The sequence below is a fragment of the Anopheles gambiae genome, chromosome 3 (genome assembly GCF_943734735.2).
Source record: "Anopheles gambiae chromosome 3, idAnoGambNW_F1_1, whole genome shotgun sequence".
In the NCBI taxonomy this organism is placed as follows: domain Eukaryota; kingdom Metazoa; phylum Arthropoda; class Insecta; order Diptera; family Culicidae; genus Anopheles; species Anopheles gambiae.
Window position 1 is genome coordinate 73,962,154 of NC_064602.1, and position 25,692 is coordinate 73,987,845.

General features: G+C 44.4%; 1 protein-coding gene across 12 annotated transcripts; it reads left to right on the plus strand.

Moving 5' to 3' along the window:
* Window positions 1-1,588: 1,588 nt before the first annotated feature.
* Window positions 1,589-25,319, plus strand: LOC1270845 (neurogenic protein mastermind). 12 transcript variants are annotated; one of them, XM_061661464.1, is made up of 11 exons: window positions 1,596-2,303; window positions 8,825-8,933; window positions 9,169-9,524; window positions 10,864-10,983; window positions 11,982-12,076; window positions 13,780-14,034; window positions 15,280-16,812; window positions 18,003-18,108; window positions 19,291-19,380; window positions 19,913-20,126; window positions 23,620-25,319. In XM_061661464.1, exons 1-11 carry the CDS (start codon window positions 2,202-2,204, stop codon window positions 23,979-23,981), a joined length of 3,342 nt encoding a protein of 1,113 aa, XP_061517448.1. In that variant the 5' UTR covers window positions 1,596-2,201; the 3' UTR covers window positions 23,982-25,319. The 12 variants fall into 12 exon arrangements, with proteins under 12 accessions (XP_061517451.1, XP_061517452.1, XP_061517457.1 ...); XM_061661465.1 differs by having other exon boundaries at window positions 19,291-19,368; XM_061661469.1 differs by having other exon boundaries at window positions 21,266-24,804.
* The last annotated feature ends 373 nt before the right edge of the window (window positions 25,320-25,692 follow it).

Sequence of the window (25,692 nt, forward strand, 5' to 3'; positions counted from 1 at the left end):
TTTTCTACAAGACCACCCCAAGTGCCACAAATCCACTAAACGACCACTAAACGGCTTCTAAACGACTCAAGCACTCTACCTAAACGGAATATAGAAAAACTTCGTTTAGCAGACGGCAAACGACTCATCAAACGACATTCTAAAAATAGCGAAAAAGCTGGTGGCGCTCTCTGTTGGTGGGATACCCCAACTAGTTGAGCTTCATCACTTGCAGGAGAGCTTTCTCATTTCCTCTATACTGTTGTGTGGTTTCGCATTGAAGTTATGCATCGCTAGAACTAGAACGGCGATACGATTGTTTAAATACTAAACTCCAACAGAAACCACCAGCACTGAAGCAAGTGAGATTTGAGTAATGGTCGTTGGTGTTGATACCCACGTATCTGACCACACGATCATTCATATAGATTTTTGCTCGGAAAGTTAGAAGGCTATATAGGTCATGATTAGATGAAACTTGTCGAAACACATTGCAAGAAAAGGATAGCAATATAATGATGAGTTGTAATACGCCATCTATTGATCAAACCAATGAAGCTGTGGAGCTCTCATTTTTTTTCTATGGATATTCAATTCTCCAGTCGTTTAAGCTTAATCTGTGGCGCTTGGGCAAGGCCTTCCAATACCACTAGTGGGCTTGGCTTTCAATGACTTATTGATTACTGTAACAGGATAGTCAGTCCTACGTGTGGGAACATGGTCCATTGGGTCTTGAACCCATGACAGGCATATTGGGTGCTTTGTTTAGTTCGCCCTAATTTTATTTAGAACTTACCAATGGTAGACCTTATTAAAAACATTCCTTATTTATGATTAATTTATCCCTTTAACATCCACACGTTAAATAAAATAAATGTTTATTTTTAAACGACTGATTTTTCCCCTGATGTTTTCCCTTTTTAACCACCGACAAACCGACGTGACACTGGCATTACAAAAGTGTCCCACACGAAAGTACTGTCATTTACCAGTGAGGCGAACACTTCTGTCAAAGTAAGCTCTGTTCACTGCTGCTTCGATGTAAACAACTTTTCTAAATACAAATGGCGAAGGAAGTGTGAGGCAAGATTTTGTAAGAATTATTGGACAAAACACCCAGAAAAATCATTTTATAAGTTTCCACATCAATGCAAAATATGTGAGAAGAACATAAAACAATACGCATTTGAATTTGCGAAGAAAAACAAAAAGGGGAGTTAACAGTTTCTTCTCTGTGTCAGTGTAGTAAGCGAATCATTATAGAGATGGCGCTAGTGTTTAACGTATTTTCATTTGTAATAAGGAGACAACTTTTGAAGCTCTTTTTGTTCGAAGTGTCACGTCGGTTTGTCGGTGGCTTTGTTTAGTTCGCCCTAATTTTATTTAAAACTTACCAATGGAAGACCTTATTAAAAACATTCCTTATTTATGATTAATTTATCCCTTTCACATCCACACGTTAAATAAAATAAATGTTTATTTTTAAACGACTGATTTTTCCCCTGATGTTTTCTCTTTTAAACTTCATCCGTGACCGTACTGTCAAAAACTCGAAAGACGTCAACTGTCAAACTGAATCGTTGCATGGGTATTATTACCCGTTTGTTCTTTGGGTTGTCGCCACCGCGGAGGCCTGGTTGGGTGAGTTGCCTCGAGTAGAAACGCATTAAGAAAAAATAATTGGCCCATACTGGTCGATAAACGTCCGAAGTCCACAAAAATTGGTGTGCTAATTTTGCGTTCCATCCCATTCGAGGTCAATTTGTGCATATCCGTGTGCAAGAGTGTGAAGAAAAATAAGTGCTTATTATCTGCAAATAGAAAGATCTTGAAAACCACAGCCTATTTTTACAACAATACTACTCAATTAGCCAACCAGCAAAAGTGGAAAATCACCAGCAGCAGCAGCAGCAGCAGCACGAGAAAGCAGCAATTGTGTGCGCGCGTGTGTTGGTGTGTCTGTGCGTTCGTAGCTGAAAAAGAAAAGCAGACCCGCTCGCGTGTGTGTGCGTGTGTGCACTCTGCTGGTTGTGTGTGCGCGAGTGTGTTTCTGTAGGTGCACGTGTGTATGTGTGAAGTTTAATAGAAACGTGTAAATTGTGCGTGTGCAGAAAGTGGTGCAGGCAGAGGCGCAGTGGGTGAAGTAACACGGAGCAGACGAAGGCAACATAGGAGCAGACAAGAAGGAAGGAGGCGAAGGAGCAGCAGCAGCAGCAGCAAAAATGCATACGTTCAGTGAGACAGGTTCAGTGCCTGCATTTCTGGCGAAACTATGGCGCCTGGTCGAAGACAGCGAGACGAACGATTTGATATCGTGGAGCACGGTGAGTGTCTGGAGTGGGGCGTGTTTTTGTTATTGATGTTACTATTGGTCTTACAGTGTGCCAGCAGCATTGGAAGCGCATTTGATATTAAATTGAAAGTGTGTTAGTGTGTGTGTGTATGTATGTTTGCATGAGAGTGTATGTTGTTTTTTTCTGAAATGGTCGACGTCGTCGCATAACTTTACCGTCGAATGAAAATAATCCGCCCGTTCATTACCCGTACAGGTTTTCACTCACCTCCGTCTAGCGCAGCGTAAGTGATTGTGTATGTGTGTGTGCATGTACGTGCGTGCGTGCGTGACTGTGTGTACGTGTGTTTCGTGCCGCTCACGGGCGACGGGTAGGCCTAACAAAAATGGCCGCCATTTGTATGTTTTGTCGAAATAGCGATTGAGTAGCGCGGCGCAGCGCTGTTACCGTGTCGCGGCGTGTCGTTGTGTGCGACGTTTGTCGTTTGCCGTTTCGCCTCGCGGTCAATGGCTGCACGATCCCCGCGCGCGTACCATTCATTCGATCGATTCATCCACTGGTCGGGCCGCGTTCGTTCATTGGTTGTTCATGTGGAGGATTTTTTGTTCGGAAGTGTGTTAGATGGAAGGGTGACATGAAGGGGACAGACAGAGATAGAGAGCTAAGAGAGGGTTGAGTGCGATAATTAGCGCATTGCTGTAATAACACACACGGGCGTTGAAAAACAAAGCAACAGATGATAAATCCCATACCATGTCGCGGTCGATCGTGCGGTCCGAGTCTCGATAGCCGATTAGCAGTATGGGAATTGCCTCCCGTCCTTCGCGAATGCAGCGTGCACGCGATAATATGGTGTGATTTCAGTGCCATTCGGCCATTCCCCAAAACGGAAAATGAAATAAAATCGAAACGTGCGCGGAGTAACGTCGCCACAGCAATCGCCGTCATCGCCGTTCGCCGATATTTGTCCTTCGACGGAGGTTGTTTCTGTTTTGCCGTCCTGTCTCTTTGTGCGTGCGCGCACCCGACTTGTGCTTATGTGTGCGTTCGCATCGTAAGTTGTGTTGGTGTGTGTGTGTAGGTAGTGGTCGGGAGGGGGGGAAGGCGGTTGCTTGATGCGTACGTCATTCCGATAGCAGCTCCCCTTCACTCCCTTGTGCGCGAAAGGGAAGCAGAAGGTTAACGTATGTGTCTTGTGGCTCCCCACTTTTTTTTTCAAACTCAGGTCGTTCATTTTTCGGCTTTTTGTGTTGTTGTTTTGACATTCACAGCGAGAAAGAGAGAAAGAACAGAGCAGGCTGGCTTGACGTCAGGATGCACCCGGTATTGTGTGTGTGTGAGTGTGTGTATGCGTGTTTTGTTTATTCTTTTCATGTTGCTTCGATCGACTGCCGAGCACGACCGCCGTCGTCGGTTTGCATGGTAGAATTTAGTGTGTGGAAAGTAATGAGAAATATCACAGGGATGAATCACTAAAGTCGGGTTATTCTAACCTGTGATATAATAATTTTATACACCCTTCAGCAGCAGCATGGCGGCACACTCGCGCTACCGCGCGCAGCTTTATTGCCCATCACTTTTACGTAACGCATCGTCGCGCTTTATTTGATTGTTACTTGTTATTCACCTTTTACCTCCTTTGTACACTTTGGTTAAGGCACCGAATATACCCCCAGGAGGAAGAGAAAAAGGGGGGGGGGGGGGGGCGCTTACGCACAACCAAAACACTCTGAGATCCATTCCTCCCTCTTTCCCCGTGGGTGAATGTTTGTTCAAGTTCGGGTAGAATAGGTGCAATTTTCACTGGAATTAGAGAAAGATTCAAAAAATCTGGGTTCTGTTTGAACAAATGGTACCGAATTTCGTTGGGGGAGTATTTGAACTTGATGGGGTAATGATTTTTTTTCTTCAATTTTTTCTTGACGTAATACATCCTGCCTCTCTATCATGAAACGCGATATGGTGTACTGTGAACTTAATTTTAATGATCGCAGTCGGTGTTCCGTTCTACGCAGCTTCAAGGAACTGGTGTTGACATTCAATCTCGGCAATGTTAATCAATTTATGAGAAGAAAAAAAGTTGCTACCTTTTGTATTGCTCGCCCTCACGCCCACAAACACACACACACACGCACACAATCTGATCGATAAATCGACGAAAACAACAGCACAAAGGTGGTGCAATATTGAAGGGCCAACGTACCTTATCATTAGAGCGACGGGCCAACTTGCCGCCTGCTTTCTAAGAAAGGTATCCTTGGCAACCGCGAAATTGATTGCCATTAGTGGCGCTGGCAAGACCATGATGGTGGAAGGTATGAAAGATTATGCTCTAGTATCGGCTAAGTTTATCCAATCGCAACTAATCACCATTATCCGCACCATCCCACGCACTGCTTTTCCGGATCAGTTTGTTTTCTCGCCCACGCTCTGACAAAATTATCTAAACAACAACAAGGTACAGCAAAATATCCTTCCTGTGTGCATGTGTGCAAGTGATTATTTATTGTACGCCGATACACAATTATGGGATGTGAATGTTATCTTACCATGCTATTTCACTTTTCGCGCGTGAATAGTACAAGGATGACGAGTTGTTTTATTCGTGTGAATGTATTTTTTTTTGCTCCATCGACATTGTTATGTGTCGCTTGGTTGGGGTGTGTAACCTTGCTCAGGGTCGATTTTAATACTTAGTCTAACCTGTCTGGGTCTTACAACAGTGTAATGATTCACGAAACTTAGCTTACAGGGTTTTTAGCGGTTCTGATACCTTTGGCTTTCTGACACTTTTTGTTGATTCTTACGCACGGATAGTTCTCTAATTGCTTTTTAAAGGCACCTATTCAATAAGGGTGCCATAGAATCGACTTACCGTTACGCACCAAAATGTGCCAAAAGAATCAAAACCTCTGAAAACCCCTGTAATTGTAGACAAACAACAAAACCTCTAGTACATTTGTGATGGGATGTTTGAAAATGATATCAATTACATGTACAAAGCACTTATTTACGTGCATTAGTTCGGCCTGTGTATACCCACACCTGTCACAGTAGTGGGCTTCGGTTGGCTGAAAAGCTCTGTCTACTACAGTAGTACTGTTGTCCCCCGCCACTTCGTTGTCAATTAATTGCCGATCGGTTGTCGACACAACGTCATTAGTGTGGCGGAGAGCAAAAAGACAGAAAACAGAACAAGAACGAATGAATCAACTTCAAATTAACGGGTGTTTTCGTTCGAATGTTTGTGCGTATGTTTGTGCTTTGCGCGCTTGTATGAATGCTGAATGTTTTTGTCGCGCCCGAGACCACGTGTAATGTATGCACAGCTTTTAGAGTGTAGATTTTAGTATAGCCCCTATCAAACCACTAATGGGCAGGATATCTTATAGGAGGAGAAGATAAGAAGCAGCTTTAAAGGTGGTATGGATTTCGATCCTTTGCATCCTTGCCTTGCGTTCCCTTCTCATCGCCGCAAAGGCTTTTGCGCTAGAACGCGTCGAACCAAGCGCGTCTGGCAGCGCATGTGTGGTTGGTTTTTGTTTTTGCTCGTTATGTTGTTTTTCTCGCGGATGGTCTCACAACGACAACGGCGGCCCATCGTCCGTCGGTACCGGTTTGCTGTGATTTTTTTTTTGCTTCTACTTCGTACACCACATCTCCTCACCCACTCACCCAGCCAGTTAAAGATAATCATTTTAATGGGCCCAGTGTAAGAGCGGTGTGGAAGGGGACGGTATAGAAGGCAGAAGGGAATTGTGTCGGACCAGCCCACCAGTGCCCAGATACCACACAAACACACCGAGTATAGGTTGATTACGTCGTTCCTCCGCGCACACACGCCACCTGATTTGCAGCAACTCTTTAACCGGTTGTTTGGTTGCCTTTTTATACATTCAAAAGTAACCGGAGCAGTATGGATGGAATACTGTACTGATGTTATTTGATTTGAGCTTTGAATGTTTTGGCACGAGTAAAGGTATATTATCCCACCTTACTTTACGATCACGATCATACTTGTTGATGCTGTACGGATTTGTTTTTTTCCATCTCAGCATATTTTGTGCGCTCCTCTACACTCTAGATTTAATATAAATAGTCTTCTGCCGCCATTAACTCCTCCTCCGCACACACAATCCATATCACATTCGGACGACGACGTGTCGCCGAAAAGCTGTCATCATGTGTGTTTGTGTGCACTGGTGTGTCGCGTGGTGGGGCTGGCACACACAGGTTCACGGTTTCACATCGACAGCGATACACCGCGCGCTCTCCGTGGTGGAGGGGATGATGGTGACAAAGTCCCACCATTTGCTGAAATTCGTTGTTGCGCGCTTTTTCCCCTGCCGCCGTTTCCTAATGGTTGCTTTAGTAGTTCGACAAAAAGGAAAAAAAAAGAAAGATTGCTCTCTTGATGCGTCTCGCGTCCGTCCACACGGCTTATCGCAGCTGCACACGATGTTATGCTGATTATGCTCGCGTGTATGTGTGTGTGTGTGTGTATGTTGTGGTGATGGTGGTGGTTTTGTGTCCAGGGCCGAAACAAATATGTGAGGAAACACCCGATTTTTGGCGGAGTATAGCCACCCATACAGTGCACATAGCCGTCATTTTTGTTTGCTAACTGTAGACCTGCAATTCTAATCAATTTATTAACTTGCTCTCGCATTTTTACTTAAAGCTCTTGTCACTTTTTTCGATCCTTTTTTTGTATGACATGATCACACAGTGTGCAAATGTTTACGACTGAACCACGTGGACGGCACAGTAGTAGGCATCGGTTAGAGTTTAGCACCCCTGGGACGGGAAAGCGTGTGGCACGCCAGGTCTATCGATCGTCGTTGGCCGTCGAAAAGTTATGCCATTGTAAATGAAAAATTAATTAAATGTAGTGTGTATTTGCCTATTTTGTATTATGAATGTAGTTCGCAACGATAATGTTCAATAAACGGCAGCATTTAAACGTTAAAGTTCAATTTAAATTTGTTTAAATTTAACGTAGTTTGTTTATTCTTATCATGAGTTGACTGCAACAAGTAACAAGTTTAATAGTAGTTATGTAATAGCAAATAATTCAGTACTTATTTCATTATCAGAATGCAGGGATCGGCAATTATGTGAGGTTTTTAGATTTTTAGATTGATTTTTTGATAGCGTCGTACGGAAATACGATATTGGAACAGTGAGCATGAATATGAACCGTTAAACGGCAATCATTTAATTGGTGTGCAAAATTAACATTAAAGAAAAGAACAAGTCAAATTAGATATTTATTAGCCTGACTGGATTTTATTTCCGGAGAGTGTGTTATATCAGTTTAACTCATTCGCTAATACGTCGTTTTTTAAGGATCTTTGTAGAATCATGATTGCAATCTAGAAAGATCTTTTCTTTAATAAGGATCGAAATAATTGGCAAGCATATGGATGGAAGATTGCATAGGACGAACCGTCCCAATATATCTTACATCCCATCCCGCACTAAAAAGGCTTCTCATCGTCGCCCGACTTCCCAGCGATGACTTTCGCTATTGTGGAGACGCGTCCGACGCGTAATAGAATTGCTCGTACCAAAACCACACATCATATCTCGCCGTTTCGGTTTGTTTCATTCCTTTTTTGAGGGAGGGAGGAGGGGGGGGGGGGGGGTGGTCCTCACACTGTGTTGCGCGCGTGTACTTTTTTTTTGTTACTAGCTCATGTGCCCACAATTTGCGATTACACTTGAGAGGGGTCGGCCGTTTTTTTTTTGTTCGGAGGTACAGCAGATACAGGGTTTCCCGCGATTTATTGGTCAGTTCCCATGATTTTTTAGTGGGTTCCCATCAATTTTTGGTGGGTTCCCATAGATTTTTAGTTTTTTCCCATAATTTATTGGTATCTTCCGATTGGATATCAATACAATTGGACCAAAAAATTCTGGGAGACGGCCAAAAAATCGTGGGAACGCACCAAAAAAATATGGGAACCCACCAAAAATTGCTGGGAACCAACCAATAAATCGTGGGAAACCCTGTAATGTATCGCGCCTGTTTGTCGTTTTTTAACCTTCTTTTCTTGGAGGCCCTTTTCTCCCGACAAATTATCTCGTGCTACAATCTAATAATGGGAACCGCCTCCCCTGTCCAAAAGCGCTGCCATCGTGTGCGCGCTTGCTTGCCATCTTCTTGCGTTTTTGAGAACTATGCGCGAGGAAAAGGCGATAAGTAGTAGAAGGTAATACCTTTTTTTTTTGGTGTAGTTTTGTTTTTAAAAATATCGCTTCGCTGAACGCGTTGATAAGAGCAAATAACGATTTAATCTCCTGTTTGACTCATAATACATCGACCTGCCGGGGAATAGCGATGAAATGGTTTCCAGCAAGATGCCCATAAGGCATCCAGCAAATCCAATTTGGCAGTCACGTCAATAAAATTGCGAATGATTTCCTCAATTATTTATAGTAGGTGGCTTCTTCTTTTATTTCTATGTGGGCTCTTGTTTCTTGTTATTGTCGTTTGCCATCATACTAACGCAAAGCTGTTTTCCCTTCTGCTTCCTATTTTTTTCCAGGATGGGCGAAGTTTCATCATCCAAAATCAGGCACAGTTTGCCAAAGAGCTGTTGCCGCTCAACTACAAACACAACAACATGGCAAGCTTCATTAGGCAGCTGAATATGTGTAAGTGAGAAAGGCAAGAGGTGGCGAAGAGAAATCAATCGAACCGGAGTGGCAGTTGTTGTTGTTGTTGTTGCCCGGAGGAGACCCTTCAATGTGGGTGGGTGTGGTTGGCTGCTGTTGCTGCTGCTGCACGAAAATAGCCATCGACAACGCCCCTCGGCCTTATTTTAACGGAAGCGAACGGTAGCTGGTCCATTCGTAGTAATGTGATTTTGATTTTTTTTTCCAATTATAGATGGTTTCCACAAAATCACCTCGATCGACAATGGCGGTCTGCGGTTCGATAAGGACGAGATGGAGTTCACCCATCCGTGCTTTCAGAAGGATCACCCGTACCTGCTGGAGCACATCAAGCGCAAGATCGCGACGTCGAAGCAGCAGCAGCTGCAGGCCCAGCAGCAGGCCGAGGACAAGAGCGCCCTCAAGCTGGAGGCGGTCAGTCGCGTGCTGAGCGAGGTGAAGAATATGCGCGGCCGGCAGGATACGCTCGATTCGCGCTTCCAGACGATGAAGCAGGAGAATGAGGCCCTGTGGCGCGAAATCGCTATCCTGCGCCAGAAGCACCACAAGCAGCAGCAGATTGTCAACAAGGTGAGACTGCCCCGTCGAAGCTGATGGCTTTGGTGGAGCGAAACAGAGCAACAGCACTGCGGGGGGAGGGTAGAACGAACCGGACGAATCACGGCTGTTTATGCAATCTGGATCTGGATGAATTTATTAGGAGTTAAATTTTTGTCGCCCATCGTTTGGGTGGGAGACACACGATCTCATACCGCATCCACACCGGTGGTACGGTGGTGGAATTTGAATATTTTAATTTTATGGTAATACTTGTCACCCCCTCAGCTTCGTTTGTCACACCCGACTTCTTTACCGGTACCGTATGGCATAAGATATCGGGGAAAAGCAATCCTTTTCCTAACATATGAAAGTAAGTTATTTATTTATTCGCCGCACCGGAATCTGCTGGTGCGTTTGGCGCTTGCCGTTACTGCTTGCTCTGCTGCGGCCGGGTCTGTGTTGATCGCTGTCAGGCCTTCGTGAAATGAAGCCACTGGTGCACTGGTTTTTGATGGTCCTGTTGCCCTGCCACAGCAGCTGGGCGAATAATGGGTGTATAATTTTTTTCGGACGAATAATTCTTTAGATAGTAGGGTAGAGCTCATACGCGCGCTGTCCTTAAACACTCCTACCCGACCCTTGGTTTGGCGCCGTCGCCGTCGGGTTTAGCAAACCAAATGCAGCGAAGGTTTGTGGAAGTAATATTATAAAAGAAGCCCTGCTTACCCTGCGTGCACATTACGCTGCGTGTCCTGCTCAGTTCCGCAGCCTACGCCTATGGGGCGATGGGGTCATCACGAATGTGGTGGGCTGCTGTTGAGGCCGCGCTGTATCTGCCATGGTTTCAACACGATTGCTTCACCATGTTGCATTGCTGTTAATGTTAGCGATAATGTTGCGGAGGATGTTTTTTTTTTGCCGAGCTGTTTTACGCTCTAAATAGCTCCTTGAGTTCGATGTCGCTAAAAGATTGTCATCTGCGGTGGACATAATAATCATACAGTGAAGGGGGAAAAAATGGTCGACTTACTTTAAACCTACCAATGATAACGCACCCATGGCCGATGACGACTGATCGTAGGCAACGCATAGGAAAACAAGAGTAATGCGATCTGATTATTTTTATGGGGTCTTTTTTTGTTAGTCTTTTACTGGAAATTCAAATGTACGACTAATTCGAAACAAAAATGGATTCAATGCAAGGAAAAATTACTAGAATTAAGGAGATCCTTGGTCTATATTCAATCAAAAAGACAAATTAAAGTAATAATCCGGCAGGGAGTTCATTACATCACTACAATTAAGTTAAATTGTTGTTCAATACAGGCGAAACAATACGTTCTAACCAACCTTTCGCTTTCTTTTCCAGCTCATTCAATTCCTGGTGACGATCGTGCAGCCATCCCGCAGTGGACTGGGCTCCATGAACAATGGAAGCAACAAGCGTCGCTTCCAGCTGATGATCAACGATGCGCCGCAACAGGCAAAGGTAAGCATTGGTTTTGTGAAGCGGTCATCGGACGATTGCACGATAATCCCTAGGCATAATGAAGAAAATCCCCTCAAACTAGGGCAGGCATGAATATTCCTCTCTGTTTCCGTTACAAAGTTGTTTGTTATTGCCACAGCTGCATGTATAGATAGACGATTAATTCAATCCATCCTCTTCCGAGCCTCTGTAACACAATAAGTTGGTATGATCTGTTTTCAGCCAACATGATTCTGGCACAGAATAGTCTGTTATAGGTTTGCATTCGGCCTGCCCAAAAAAAAACATGATATTCTCGAATTAGGAACTGTTGATGCAATTGTGACCGTGCGCTGTTACGGTGATCGATCGGAATAGCTATCAATAAATGTGTTTTAAATCCGTTCGATCTTTGATCCTAACGTCAAGATCGTGTATGCCTTTGCAGTACGGTGACAGGGCATATTCTACCGCAATAGTTGCACGGGAGGCCCGTACAGCCCGGTCTGCCTACTAATTAATGGTGATTTGCGTTAAATGGGCGTCGCGTTGTGTCATGTGATGTGACCGAGGCCGGTGATGTGTACCGCTGAACGTTCGGTTGGATCATCGATAATGCATGATGTGTTCCGCCAACACCGCAAGCTCGCCTCTGCTCAGCTCATGGATAAAGCATCCCTCTGCTACTATCTGCTGCCACTTCAAGAAGCTGCGGACGTAATGGATATTAGATAGCGCCCCTGCTGGCCCTTTCCCCCGGGGCATTATTTTGTCTGCCGCCCCACAGAGCCAGTTTGCGATCGATTACACCGCAGAACTTTATACTTTCCACACCGAGCACCGATCATCGCCTTACTCTTACCTCGCCCACTCGTACCTACTACTACACTCGTGTGCGTTTTTTCTGTACGCTCTGACGCATGGAGGGCAACAATCGAGCCGTTGTTATATGAGAAGGATCTACGACGCGAATGATTCAATGTTTTCACTCTTTTTTTTTTCTTCAATTCTACTTTCAGCTGAAGAAGTCCGATTACGACGATGGTGGTGCCACGATCGAGGAGCTAAACGAAGCGCTCGAGGAGGTCGCGTACGCTAATCAGCAGGAATTGTTGTAAGTTAATGCTCGTCGGCGCATGCCCCGGTTTGTTAAAGCTTCCTTTTGGTTTTCGTTTTTTTTTGTTGCTGTGTACTCCCCTGCAACTGTGTGCTGCTGAGAGAGTGGCAGGATTAATATTACGTTTGGCAAGGAGCAGAAGAAGATATCTATTCCCCATGCCACACAGGCAGGTCTCATACGGGGCTCGGGTGGGACTAACACATTACATATTTACGAAAGAGAGAGGGGATTCAACGGAGTAACATCGATCGAGGGCTGTCGATGATTCAAATCATTCTACTTCCGTATGTGTATGTTTCACGTGACCTGTCTATGTGTGTGTGTGTGCGTGTGTATGTGTCCAGTCTGGGAGGCTCCAGGTGGGCATGTGCGTGCCACCACCCCTATAGGGTTATGCAATTTACCGATTGCTCATCACTTGCTACACGCGGCTACCGTCCCAAAACTAATTTCTGAACTCTGAAAGTTAACGGCAGCCACACGCAATCGGTTTCGATGCACCGTGAAAATGGTTTGCCGTGAGCGAGTAATGGCGTAGTATTTTTAAATTCCTGTTCTGCGCCATATTGAACCACACATATGTGTGTGCTGTCAGCTCATCTGAAATTCACCCAACACACTGTATGCAGCTCAACATTTCTCACCTCGCCTCCCCCGGGTGCACAACCAATAAATCATGCGGCTCGGATGCAGCTGTGCGGAGTAGATGTAGCTGTATAAGAAATTATTGCATTATTATCATTGCTTCTGTTCTGCAATCAAATGAAATGCTTTTTCTCCAGTTATAATGCGTCGTTTAAATTGCGGTACTGTTCATTGCCGTTTTTAAACCTTTCGTCGCTAGTGTGTCGTCCTGTTAGTGTTATGTTGTATTCATTAATTACAACTATGTGCTTTCCCCCCCTTTTTTCTGTTATGTTGATTTTGCATGCTCCGTTTGGTAGTTTCGTGCCCAGTAATGTGTTGTTTTTTATCCTTTTTTGTGGCTTAATCCGTTCCATTCCTTTATGCATGAAAGATGTTTCCTAGTCTGTTTTACATCTGTAGTCTGCTAAGGTCGTGTGTTGATGTGCTTTCCCAGGTATCGCAATTTCACCCTGTCAGTAGCTATTCTTTCTAATCTTATTAATGTCAGCTAGCAGAATTCTTCTTAAAGTGCGCCTTAGTCTTTAGTGCTTGCATTCTGTCCAACCTTACTTAGCCTTTTTGTCGTTTGTCAGTGCTTTGACATCACTTTTCTGTTTGTATTTAGATGCGTATATATTTTTAACTTAGCTAATTCGTTGCTAGTGAAAATGTGGTTTGCATAAACTATTGTGGCCTGATTTGACCTGGATTGACGCTTTGTTTTTATGCGATGCATCCATATTTGGTGTATTATTTAACTACGAAACATGAACATGGAAACTTTCTCCTTTTTGTTTTTGCTACCATTTATTTAAATGTGCAATCTGTGTGCAGTATGAAGTGGTTTGGCTGTTCGGGAACCACCTTACTTTAAACCTTAGATAATTAATATTATCTGCTGGCTGGCTTCGCGTCACTATCGTCGACCCGAACCTCTAATGCATTCCATTTTGTTGCTGTGTCGATAGGATTGTTTCTTCTATTTTTGTTGTTGTATTCTTGTATGTTCTGTTTTTCGGATAGTTTTTTTTACCTTTTCAATGTACCCTGCCCTCTTTCCTCTTCTTCAGGTCAAAGCAAGACAAGGGCAAGAAACATGTTGTTCCCATCGTAACCGGTCAGATTGTTCGCACGTCTCGGTCCGCCGAGGATGCGGGAGCTAATACGTCCACTTCCTCCTCCGCCTCGGGTTCCGCCGTTGTTGGGAAGAGCGTAAAGCCGCCTGGCGGCAACAGTGTCGGTAGTGTGATCTTTAAGAAACTGAACGGCGTTAGCGTTGTTAGGAAGGAGAAAAGCTCGCCAGGCGACCAAACGAAGGGGACCAGGTAATGATGCGAAAGCAACATAACACACACCCAAACTGTATGTTTCCCGCCCCCCCTCCAATCCCGATATCGTGTGTTCCTTCCTCCAAACTTTGTTTTATTCTGCTCTCTCAACAGGAAAGCGATGGCATATTGTTTTCTAATTCAAATTCTTACTTACTGGTTGTTTTATTTATTTGTCTGTGTTTGAATCGAGCACTGACCAATAAGAATTTGTGATAGTAGTGTTTTGTTTTTCGAAGCAAACCTAAAATGTACTATCGATTGATGGGATGTGGTGGGTTTGCCATTTTCGTTTTAACGTGTTAACCGTTCTCCGTTGGTAGATTTAAGGCTTGACTAGGATATAAAATGTTACATATTTCTTATTCGGTATTTTCAAATTAATTCTCTTTGTACCTCATCACATTACTATTTGTTGTATTCATGCATCCATAACCTATCATTGGTATTTTTTACAGCTCATTTTTGAGATTTGTGTCACTGAATTTTTCTCCAAACAGTTGTGTTGTCTTTTCCTTCCATTGGTTGGTTCACTTATGCTCATGGTGGATCAATGCGATAAGGTGTTTCTTTTCGTTTCTATACCACGTACAGCTCGTTTAATTCCTTTCCAACATTTAACACACTTTGTGAATGTTTCGCAAGGACATGGAAAGCGTAAAATGCTGAGAGATGAAATGTTTGGAGCAGTGATTGGCGCATTTTTCTCACAATAGCGTGTGTTTGTGTGTGAGTGTGTGTGTGTATGTGTGAGTGTGCGTGTGTTTAATTTTAACAACAATTATGTGCCACATCCCTCTCAACAACTACTATCCTCATACATTGGCAAAACCTAGACTTTCCTAGCCAAGTTTTTCATCACATTGCCCGAGGACAAACGAGAGCATCCTCATGGCGCGGTAGGAAGATAAAACACACAGGATGACGACGATGAAGACGACCTCTCGAAGCATCAGACAATTTACATAAAAGAAAGGGAACGAAAGAGCAACCTTATCAATAGCTGACGCGCGACTGTTGTGTGTGTGTTTACGATAGGATCGTCCTCTCGTCCTCTTCACTGCATCTCTCCTACTGCCGGGCGACGACTGCTTCTTATGGAAGGAGGGAAAGGCAAACGTTAGGAAAGAGGCAAATAAACTCCCTCCCCAAAGAATGCAAATCAAAATTGGTCCCAGTGCAGACGTTGAGCCGTTAATGCGAACGATTTTTGACTGAGATTTTCTCATTCTGTGCCGACAGGAATTCGGAAATACCGGAGGTTAGCTCGCCGATGTCGATCCCGGAGCGGTCCCCGTACCATCGGACCGCGACCCCGTCCATGTCCGGCGGTAGCAGCTCGCGCAGCACCAGCAGCAGTGTCAGCGGCACTGGCAGCGGCGGCGGTGGAGGAGATGGCGGAGGCGGCTTGAACTTCAACGGGGGCAACGAAACGATCGAGGAGATATTTTCCACCTCGCCGATTCCGTTCCGCACCGGCGGCGGCGATGGTGCCGATGGGATGCGCAGCTCGTTCGCGAAGGTCGTAAAGATGGAGCGTGATCAGGATCAGCAGCAACAGCAGCAGCAAAAGATCACTACCCGTTCGAGAAACGCGAGCAATCGGGGCGGCGGCAGCAGCAGCAAAGTTGCTGGCACTCCGGCGAACCTTATTCAGCTGATCGAAAGCACCATCGACAGGGATGAGCTAGAAAACTTCGTCGATGGTGGTGAGCCGCTGGAGGAAGGCTACGATGACGAGGAGCACGGGTATCTGGTCGACCATGTGGACGAGATGGATCCGGCGATTGTGCAGCTCTACAATCAGGATAACGATAGTGAGATGCTAAACACACCGATGGTGATAAAGGAGATGGAAAAGCAGCAACAGAAGCAGCAGCAGCAGCAGCAGCAGCTGCAAAAGCAACGCCAGCCAGCCGGTGGAAAGGGTGGCGAAAGCTTGCTGAAAGGCAACGGTGCTGCGGCCAACCGGCGCAACGAAGGGCAGCTACCGGCCGGCCAGCGAGCGCAGGGCAGAAGCTTACTTTCTGCCGGTGCATCATCTACCGCCAAGGCAGGTGGCAGTGGCTTGAAAGCTTCCACCGCTACTGCGGCACCCGCTAACGCGCCACTGATTTTGACGCGTGGTGGCAAAAAGTTGGCAATGGCCAAGAAGCAAACAATTACCAGCAACGAGCAGCAGCAGCAACAGCAGCAGCAACAGCAGCAACAGCAGCCATCACAACAGGAAGATGCGTCATTGGCCGGTCCTTCGGGCTTCACTGGTACATCCACTTCGCCCGTTGGAACGGGTGGTCTGTCGTTTGCCAGCGGCAACGGCTACATCCCAGCGAGTGACGTAGTGCCGCGGGACATATTCGAGGACAGTAACGATCCGGACGGAGTTGTCAAGAACGATTCGCCGATGCTTAGCAGCGGGTTTAATTTTGTCGACGGAGGCTACTACAACCCGAACGTGAACATAAGCCAGTTGAAGGCCGGTCGACAGCAGCAGCAGCAGCAGCAGCAACAGCAGGGACAGGCAGGACAAAGCAATCAGCAGCAGCAACAGCAGCAGTCACCGCCCTCGGGCCTCCAACTGCTCAACGGTGACGGGGAAGAGTTCGACGAGAATTCGCTCGATTCGTCCCTGCTGCTGAACCGGCAGGTTGCTAACGAAACCGACCAGCAGCAGCAACAGCAGCAACAGCAACAGCAGCAAGAGCAGCAAGAGCAGCAGCAACAATTATCCAAGTTTGTCAGCAATGATCTAGACGTGTCCCGTCTGAACACGGTGTTAGTATTTTTGTTGGGTACTTTTGGGGGCGGTTGTCGGTATCGCACCCACACGCATCGTACCGCCCACCAGTTGCACCACCCTTTCGATTATTAACATCGCATCAACACCAACACCGGGTCGCTCAGTGGACACGTATAATGTATTAAGCCCTGCAACGCAACACCGAGCCTCACCGTGCCTCTCGAGGATAGAATGTTAGCAACATGGTTAGGCATGAGAAGAAGAAACCACAAACCAGGCAGTCACTTTTTTTTCTTTTCTCTCCCTCTCTCTCTTCGTTTACAATGTCCCAATCAAGGCTGCCTTTAAACACTGCGCATCCGATGTACGATGTGTAGAATCTGCTGAATTTATTATTGATCAGGGTTGAGCTTAATGCTACTTGGAAAGACTAACTTGTTATCACTACGCTTTGGAATTATTGTGTCATCTCTTGTTTTGCTTATCCATATTCGCTGCATCCGTTTTATTATACCTAATTCCCCAACTCAATCATCCTTGTCCGTGACTTGTGTTGTTTACCATTGCTCGGATTGATTGATGCAGTGATAAATTTTAGTATTTGTTATTGTTACGCTGTTGTTACTATAATGTTAAATCGTTCATCCAAATCATTCAGCATTGTCGTTTACTGTTTTTAGAGAATAATCCATTGGAATGTAAGGGATAGTAATTTAAAATATTTAACTTTACCCATGTGTTATGCCCTTTTACACATCGGTAAAGCATTAACGAGAAAGGTTTAAATATTTTATATATTTTCACGAAAGCAACGGCTGCAGTTGCGCACATTCATGTTAGTCATTCATTCATTTTATTGTATCACTTCATAAAATTATTTAAAACACACAATATTTCAGCATTATAACGCCAAGGGCAATATAGCACATTGTTAGCTCATTCTAAGCAAAGATATCATTGTGTGCGGCCTATAGGTATATGATTTCAAAAGCAGAACAGAGCACAAACGCAAAATTTAACTATCGAACGAAGCATTTTCTAATCACGAAGCGGCGGTGAGCTCGGTAGCGCGCCGCATTGCTGGTGTGCGTACCGGAACGAGAATGGCGATATTAATCGAAGGTGGTTGCGCCTCTTTTCTCTTCCTTTCTTCCTTTCAATGTTTTTATTTCTTTCTCCTCCCCTCCCCCTCGCCACGATTGTGCCATATCCTCTGTACTTGCAGGGCCGAGTACGGGCAGCACATCGACACGGTGCAGAACGATCTGGAGTCGCTGAAGGAGCTGCTCAAGGGCGAAGGCTACCAGCTCGACGCGAACGCACTGCTCGGGGTAAGTTTTAGTGACGATTGGTAAATTAGGTGGTTTGGATTTTGGAGGAGGCACAAAACGGGAAGGGATTGCATGGCGATGGCGATGGGCTGTCCCGGATATAAATAAAAGCAAGCGCAAAAGCTGTGCTGTGTGATGAGGGACTCGAATGGACACCGCAAGACACACATTCTCATGCAATAAAGTAAACGACACGAAAGATTGTTTGCATTTTAGGCAAGCGATCGATTGCTGAAGTAACAATAAATGTGGCTTGTGGAGTGGTTTTAGAAGCGCACCTTTGTGACTAATTTCTTCATACGATCTTTCACGAATGATAAATCACACCCTTGTAGTGAATGTTGTGTCAAATTTTAAACTTTTTTTCTTTTTTTGGAACAGAAATGATTATTATAATCATTGTAAAAAAGGCCAAAATTGTGTTCAAAATTTATTAAATTGGATTAAATCATATTACAAGCAATTAAAAAGACCTTTGTTCTTATGTTAATTCGGTTTCGGTTTGCGAACAATGCACTTCAAACTTTTGTTCAATCTCTACAATGATTTTCCTATCTTGTTGGTTCATTTTACTCTATTAAACATCTTTTGCAATTCCTTCGATTGTTAAACAAAAAAACAACAAAAAGCCCGAGCCCGATTGACAGCTGCAGCCTATTTTAGCCATTTTCTTTATGATATATTTTTCATGCTCGTATGTTTTTCTTCTTTCTTCCAACTAAATTAAATATAAACAACACACCAACAACCAAAATGCAACCAAAAAACAATGCAATTCCAACTGGATCTTCCAACCCCTCCAAAACAACATGACGATGATGATGCACCGACATCCAATTGGAATTGCGAAATGTGTTATTTTTTGGTTGTACTGAACGTATGTAATATCTTCAAAAACTTCAACAAAAACGCACTCTGCTGATGATGATGATAATGATATTTGTGATGATATTGATGCTATTGATTATGATGATGATGATGATGGATGAGCATGATAACTCTCCAAAAACTGGTGCCCGTTCTGTTCGACCTAATTATCGCCTCGACCGCGCACGGTCCAACACATGTCTTAAAATTGAAATATGTACTAAAATCAAAACACAAAACATTGCGTGTTTCAAACTCAATTTTAACACATGCCGTTGCTTAAACTCTATCACACGACTCCTTCTGAACCAACAGAACGCATGCTCTACCGCTCCTCCGTTCGGACGCGTGTACTTCCCGTCGTGCCCGTTCGATCTGGATACCATCAATAAGGTTAGGACCGATGTAAGCATACACCTACAGGCATATAACATGGAGGAGTACTGAAACAAAACAAAAAAACATTGTAAATCTAACTGTTCGAAGCGCGAGAGCGAGCGAGCAGTATGTGGTGAATGGTGCACTGGAAAGGAAGGGCTTCCTCCTTCCTTCCTATCGCTCTGCCCTTTCTTTTCTTACAAGGAAGATGTGAAATTTAGGAGCGAAAAATTCAAGTCATTTGTACATAACGATGAAAAACTACAGCAAAAATCAATCAAAGACATATCAAGCATAAATTGCTCATGTGCCAAGCACATGTGTCTGTAGTTTTGCATATATTTAAAGCCTCCCTTTAAAAACAAAGCAAAAAAAAACATACACATTTTCATATGCGCATTTGTACCACCTATTGCTGTACTTACCCACATCCTTCAGTTAGTATATGTGTTGCGAGTTTTTTTTTATCCAATTAATCTCATTGGTGTGTGGCATTTCCGTTCGGTTTTTGGTCGGTGCTGCCGCGCTTTGCCGCGTTTTCTCTTGTTGTATCCCACAGCTTTTCAACAACAACGAAGACATGCTGGGTTATGATTTTCCGATGAACCTTCCGGACATGATGACCGACGATCAGCAGCAGCTACTGCACCAGCAGCAACAGCAACACGTTCAGTCGTTGCTACAGCAACAGCAGCAGCAGCAGCAGCAGCACCAGAGCGGTGGCAGCAACAACAGCAGCGACAAATCCGGCTCATCCAGTAGCCCGACACCCGGTACGTAATCGGTGCCCAGTATGAGCAGGCTTCAACAATACTTTAATAGACCCTATATTTACGGTTTTTTTCCTCACATAGTTATTAAAAAAATAATGGCAAAAACAGTTACAAAAGCAGGAGGGAATACGGGCTGTGAAAGGCTTACATATGATGTACATGGTTTGTGGTGTGTATCGTTTTACGGTCCATTTCGATGGACAGTTTTTAGCTTTTGACTGAGCTAAAAATGTAGTCTGGATTGGTTTTTTTCATTACTAAATCGAGGGTTGCCTTTTTTTGTGGAGGGTAGGATTTTGTTAGACTATTTTTCTTACTTAACTATAAGCACATACAACCTTCTCGCAAACAGATTGACAGAAAGAGGCTGAGCTGCGGAAAGTCAGCTGTGTTTTTCTCTGCTTTTCTTCCTGTTTCTGTTTCTCTTGCTCTCTCTACCTCTTCCTGTTTCGTGGTTTGGTTTCTTTCTGACAATTGTTTGCAGTTGGCCATGATGATGATGCTGTTCGCCGATCAGAATTGGCTGAATAGAGGGTTTTTGTTAACGTAAAGCAGTACATTTCTGATATACTCAACAATAGATTTAATTATTATTAAATTATTTAAAGAAAAGTGTAAACTTATTACAATTAAGGCATGATGAGCGGTTTTACTCTCCTACATTTGTATGGAAGAGCAGAAGCATCTTGTTAAAAATTACATTTTATCAAAAAACTACCGTGTTGCAACGTTAACACACCATTTACCGTGGTTGGTACGGACGAGTCTGTGTTGGATTGTGAGTTATGTTTTGTCAAATTAGTATCCGTATGTTCCGGTGCAAGGGAACAGTTTAAAGCGTGCATTGTTGTATAGCTATAGTATATTTGAAAATAACTTGCACTTAACTTATCTCTCATCCTAACGGGAGAGGCAAAATATCTTTCGTTTGCCCTATAGCATTGCAGTATTCGTTTGTTACAGATCCCCCGATAGAAGCGAATTATAATTCCGAACCGTCTAACGCACCACAAAGCATCGGGTTTGCTGTAAAATATTCACAACAAGTCGCTAATCGAAAACAAACGCAAACAAAATTTCGTCAAATTGTTACACAAATCTCTCTAATCACGACAATCTGACCTTCTTCCTTTCCACAGGAATGTCTGTTGCGATGCAAAGATATGGTTGATAAATTGATAAATGATAATGGAAATTGAGAAAGCAAGCAAACATGAATACATGCGATGAAAGTGATAGGATTGAGTTGGGCAAAGGAGAAGTAGAAGCATATTTGCTGTATCTTCGAAGCGAAGCAAAGCGAGCCTCTAAGAAACAATGTGAATGGGGCAGCGGCAGCAACAGCAGCAGCTCCGAGAGCATCAATGGCTCCATGGCTAGCACATGATCGAAATGATGATGCAAATATCGTCGCAGTGTGTGTGTGTGTGTGTGCGTCTGCCAAGTAGTAACCAAGACAAAAAAAGGCACACAAAGCAAAAACGGGTGATAATGGTCCCAAACAAGCAAACAAAACAAAACAAAACAAAACAAAAAAAAAAACTTGGCAAACAAGGCCACAAACATGATGCAGAATGAGGCATGATCGTGCACACGATCGTGTGTTCCCTGTGTTGCGGGTGCGTGTCGTTCTCATCTTGAGCGATCACCGTTTTGGTGGGCGACACCGTTCGCAACACACTGTCAGAGCAAGGTGGGGGGGAGCGGGTCCCCCAGTCGGTTTCGGTTCCGCCGTGTGTACTGGTTTCCGGTAGTCGTCTTCTGATGATCGTACTCTGTCCTGTTTTGGTTTCCAATTCCGATCTGCTTCGACGGGTCTGCTGTGGAGCGAGCGAGCGACAGTGTCCAAGTATTGCAATAACAAAACAAAACAAAAAAAAGCAAACGTTTCAATGGACGGGCTTGACTTGCTGTCTGGCGGGGCGCAATGCTGCAGAATGATCCCGAGTGTCTTCTGGCTGAAGAGAGCTGTCCGAGTGGCCGTCGTGTTGTCTGTGTCTCTGTGGGCTATTCTATGCGAGCGCGCGCGCGTCCGATTACGAGTCGTCGCCTACGAGGGGGGTCGCGCGATACGATGTTCTGCCAAAAGGTTGTGGAAATTTTAAGCATGTGACCAAGTGTCTATCCCTCTCTGTCTCTCTATTTCGTCCACAAGTGCAACAAGGTACTGTTGTTACGTTTCCATTCCAACTATTTAAAGCAAAGGGGGAACAGAGGGACGGGAGAAAATAGGGCCAGGTATATCTATATACACACACACAAACACACATGCATTACTTGAGTTCAAAATTTGTACACATCCCTTCACCTACCGTGCCTGTCCTACAGTGTTCCAATCATCTCCCATCACTGTCATACGCTTCATAACATCCTCATCTCCTTTCCAACAAAAATAAATCCTTATTCCTTTTTCCAATCCCGCACACAAGAACTAGATCCTCCCGGTCAGGGTTGTAGGCGAACAGACGAAAAAAAAGGCAATGTTTGGTCTACAAATAGTTGAAAGGCATCAATATCATGCGCGTGTGTGTGTGCGTGAGCGGATCGAGCGATCGCGAGGACACAATTCATGCCGGAACATTTAGTGGAAATCGAACAAACTCAAATCAACAAGTATTTCAATTCCTGAAAATCCCTTTACTACAGTTTCCAATTGGTCGATCACGTAAACGTTACATACAAAAAAAAAACCTATTGTAATTTTTAAAAACCATTGTGTTCCAACTGGATTGTGTTCAGGTGTGCTTGGTCGATGTGCTTGATGAACCTGTGCGAGTGTGATGTATGTGCCTTTGCAACAGATCTAAGATATGTGTGCGTAACAGACCAACAAAAAGTGGAAGGGGGAGGAGGGGTGGGTGGGTGTAGGCAATTAGAAGTGAAAGGTAGCCTTTCTTAGCCGAATTTGGAAAATGTGGGTGCAATTCGACAAAGGGTAATGACAGGAAGAAAAGGGTAGATGGGAGGAAGTTCTACTACCAATTGGAAGGGTATCTAAAGTGGTTCATTAGGGTTTAGTGTATAAGAAAACAAATTTGTTGGGTATGTGGGTGGTTGAGGGTGGGGTGGGGAAGGTGAGGGCCGTAAGGATTAAATATTTTCCCCCCAAGGGTATGAATGTGAAGGTGTGTATGTATGCTCAAAAATGGTTAATGGGTTGGTTGTGTGAATGAATGTGTGTGTGTGTTGTTTGAATGTATGAGAAATGATTACAACAACAACAATAAATAAGTTTATTTTAGGAGCTTTTTGTTAGGACATAATTACATACTAATTTGCCTTACAGCAAACATCACTAACAACTGCTAATTCTTCGTTTTTTTGCCCGTTCTTTTCTGTATCTCTCTTCCGTTGAAAACTGGACCAAACACATCCGGTTGAATCGATTGGAACCGGACGAACGAATATTGTGAACGCAAATCTTTTGGCTCTCTTCGTGATGATACCGTGCAACAAAAATGAACTCCAAACACCGTCCAAAAAAATAATGCAGGCGGACACATTTCGCCCGTCCCGTCAGCACACACGCAGCTGATGTCGTACAAGCTGCAGGGCGGCGGTGATTTCGTCGGCGGTGGCGCAAATAACGGTGGCGCAAACGGTGGTCTCCTCGGGCTCGGCCTACAGCATGGCCCGGGTAGCAACAGCAGCAGCCGCAGCAGCGTCAGCAGCAACAGCAGCATGCACAGCAACGGCAACGGCAACGTCAACGGTGGTGGTGGTGGTGGAAACGGTCTCATCGGTCCCGGCGGCACCCTGGGCATCGTGTCGGGCGACTACATCGATCTGAACGAGTTGCTCAACATGGACGGCCACTGCGGCGGTAACGATGAGGAACATTCGCTAGTCGCCTAAGCAGAATGCGGGCAGCAGCGGGAACGACGGTACCCACGACCTTCTCCACGAGGAGGCAGCAGTGCATTTCTTCAATTTCTTCAACCTGCTCGATCTATTCGATCATTCGACAAAAATATTTGACAAACAACACACAAATACAATGAAAATGTCTATGAACCGCCCCATCCACAAAGGGGGGGCATGATGTGAGTGTGTGTATATGTGTCTCACTGTTGTATGTTGTTATCGATGTGGCCCAACCCATCCCATCCACCACCGCCGGCGCAATGTCAACGTTGCCTGCGGACCGTAGAGAAGATGCGGGGAGATTGCGGCAGCCAGGAAGCAGCAGTAACGGCACACACAGAAGACAAATCGGCTAGCTAAAGGCCTGTGCGAAAGGCAAAAAGCGTCCAAAATTCAACCTTTAACCGGAACCACGACGAACCGAGAGTGAGAGAGAGAGAGAGAGGCCCGTGAGTTTATATTAAGAAAAAGTTCGTTTAAAAAATAATGTTAACTGCAAAATTAACGCATATTGAGAGTGAAAAGTAGGTAGTAGGTAGGCAGCAAACTTGTCAGCAAAAGCAAAACAACCATCAGAACCCGTTACACAACATTTGGCGCAATAGTACAGTGCTCGTTTTTGTTTCGTTTTGTTTCAAACGAAGATTTCGTTTCTCCATATGTGTGTATACTAAAAAAAACCATTCCCCCGACCAAGAGCGAAAGGTTTTGAAGTGTGCCACCCGTTTCAGGGTGCGAAATGCACACGCAAACGAAATGGTTTCGTGCGTCTGTAGAGCACGTGGGAGGACGACATTTCGTCATCGTTTGCATCCCCTACACTGTCTGGATGATCGTATTAAACGTCCCCGTGGGCTCCAAAGAGCGTTGGCTCGAAAATGTTCTTCTTGCGTTAGTAAAAATAAGCCCCAAGAAGAAAACAGCTAAAAACAATGATGGGCGAATGGATCTCTTTGTTGTTTAAGAAGGGGCGTGTGCGTAAATTATGGCGCCTTTCCGAGCAGCGCGCAAAAGTGTGTGCGTGTGTGTAGACGTATTTGTGTTTCGAGTTTTGCCACACCTTTCCCTCTACACATTACATAAACTGCTCAAGCTACTAAAGGAGACACCCTCTCCCCCTAAACGAGGGAAGAATGATATTATGAACGAAAGTGAAACTTTGAATAACGAGGACTCAAAGTCCTACAAGGACAGGAACATTTTTATACACGATATATATATATGGAGGAATGGCGACAAAGGTGCGACAAATCAAGCGCAAGTAGAAGGGGAGAACTGAGAAAACTTGATATAAAATAACAAGCTCGGCGTACAAACACAAAACAAAAACACATGAAAAACTTAAACATTAAAACAACTCTGTCGCGTATGCAGGCGTTTCTAGTGTAGAGAGAAGGCACGTAAATCACTGCAGAACAATGCAAAGCGAACATAAACATAAAAACTCAGGAAGAAATGACACATGCCCGTGAGTTAGTAGTAGGAACATAATGGTGAAGGAATTCGTTGCAACAGGTGTACGCGTAATGTGTGTGTGTACATGCGTACGACCGTGAAAGTAGTCTTAGACAGATGGCTATATATCTTTTATCTTTTTGTTAATTAATACACGGTGTGTTAAGTTTGTTCTTGAAATGTAAGCGAAGCAGGAGAAAATGCTTTTTAGGTTAAGCTTGTTGTTTTTTTTTTTTGGATTAAGATT

What these genes read in the sequence shown, in the direction of transcription:
- LOC1270845 (XM_061661464.1), top strand. Translation starts at nt 2,202, where the DNA reads ATGCATACGTTCAGTGAGACAGGTTCAGTGCCTGCATTTCTGGCGAAA. An exon ending in ATGCGCCGCAACAGGCAAAG is followed by an intron (nt 10,984 to 11,981) that starts GTAAGCATTGGT and finishes TTCTACTTTCAG; the next exon opens with CTGAAGAAGTCCGATTACGA. An exon ending in ACGCGAACGCACTGCTCGGG is followed by an intron (nt 18,109 to 19,290) that starts GTAAGTTTTAGT and finishes CTGAACCAACAG; the next exon opens with AACGCATGCTCTACCGCTCC.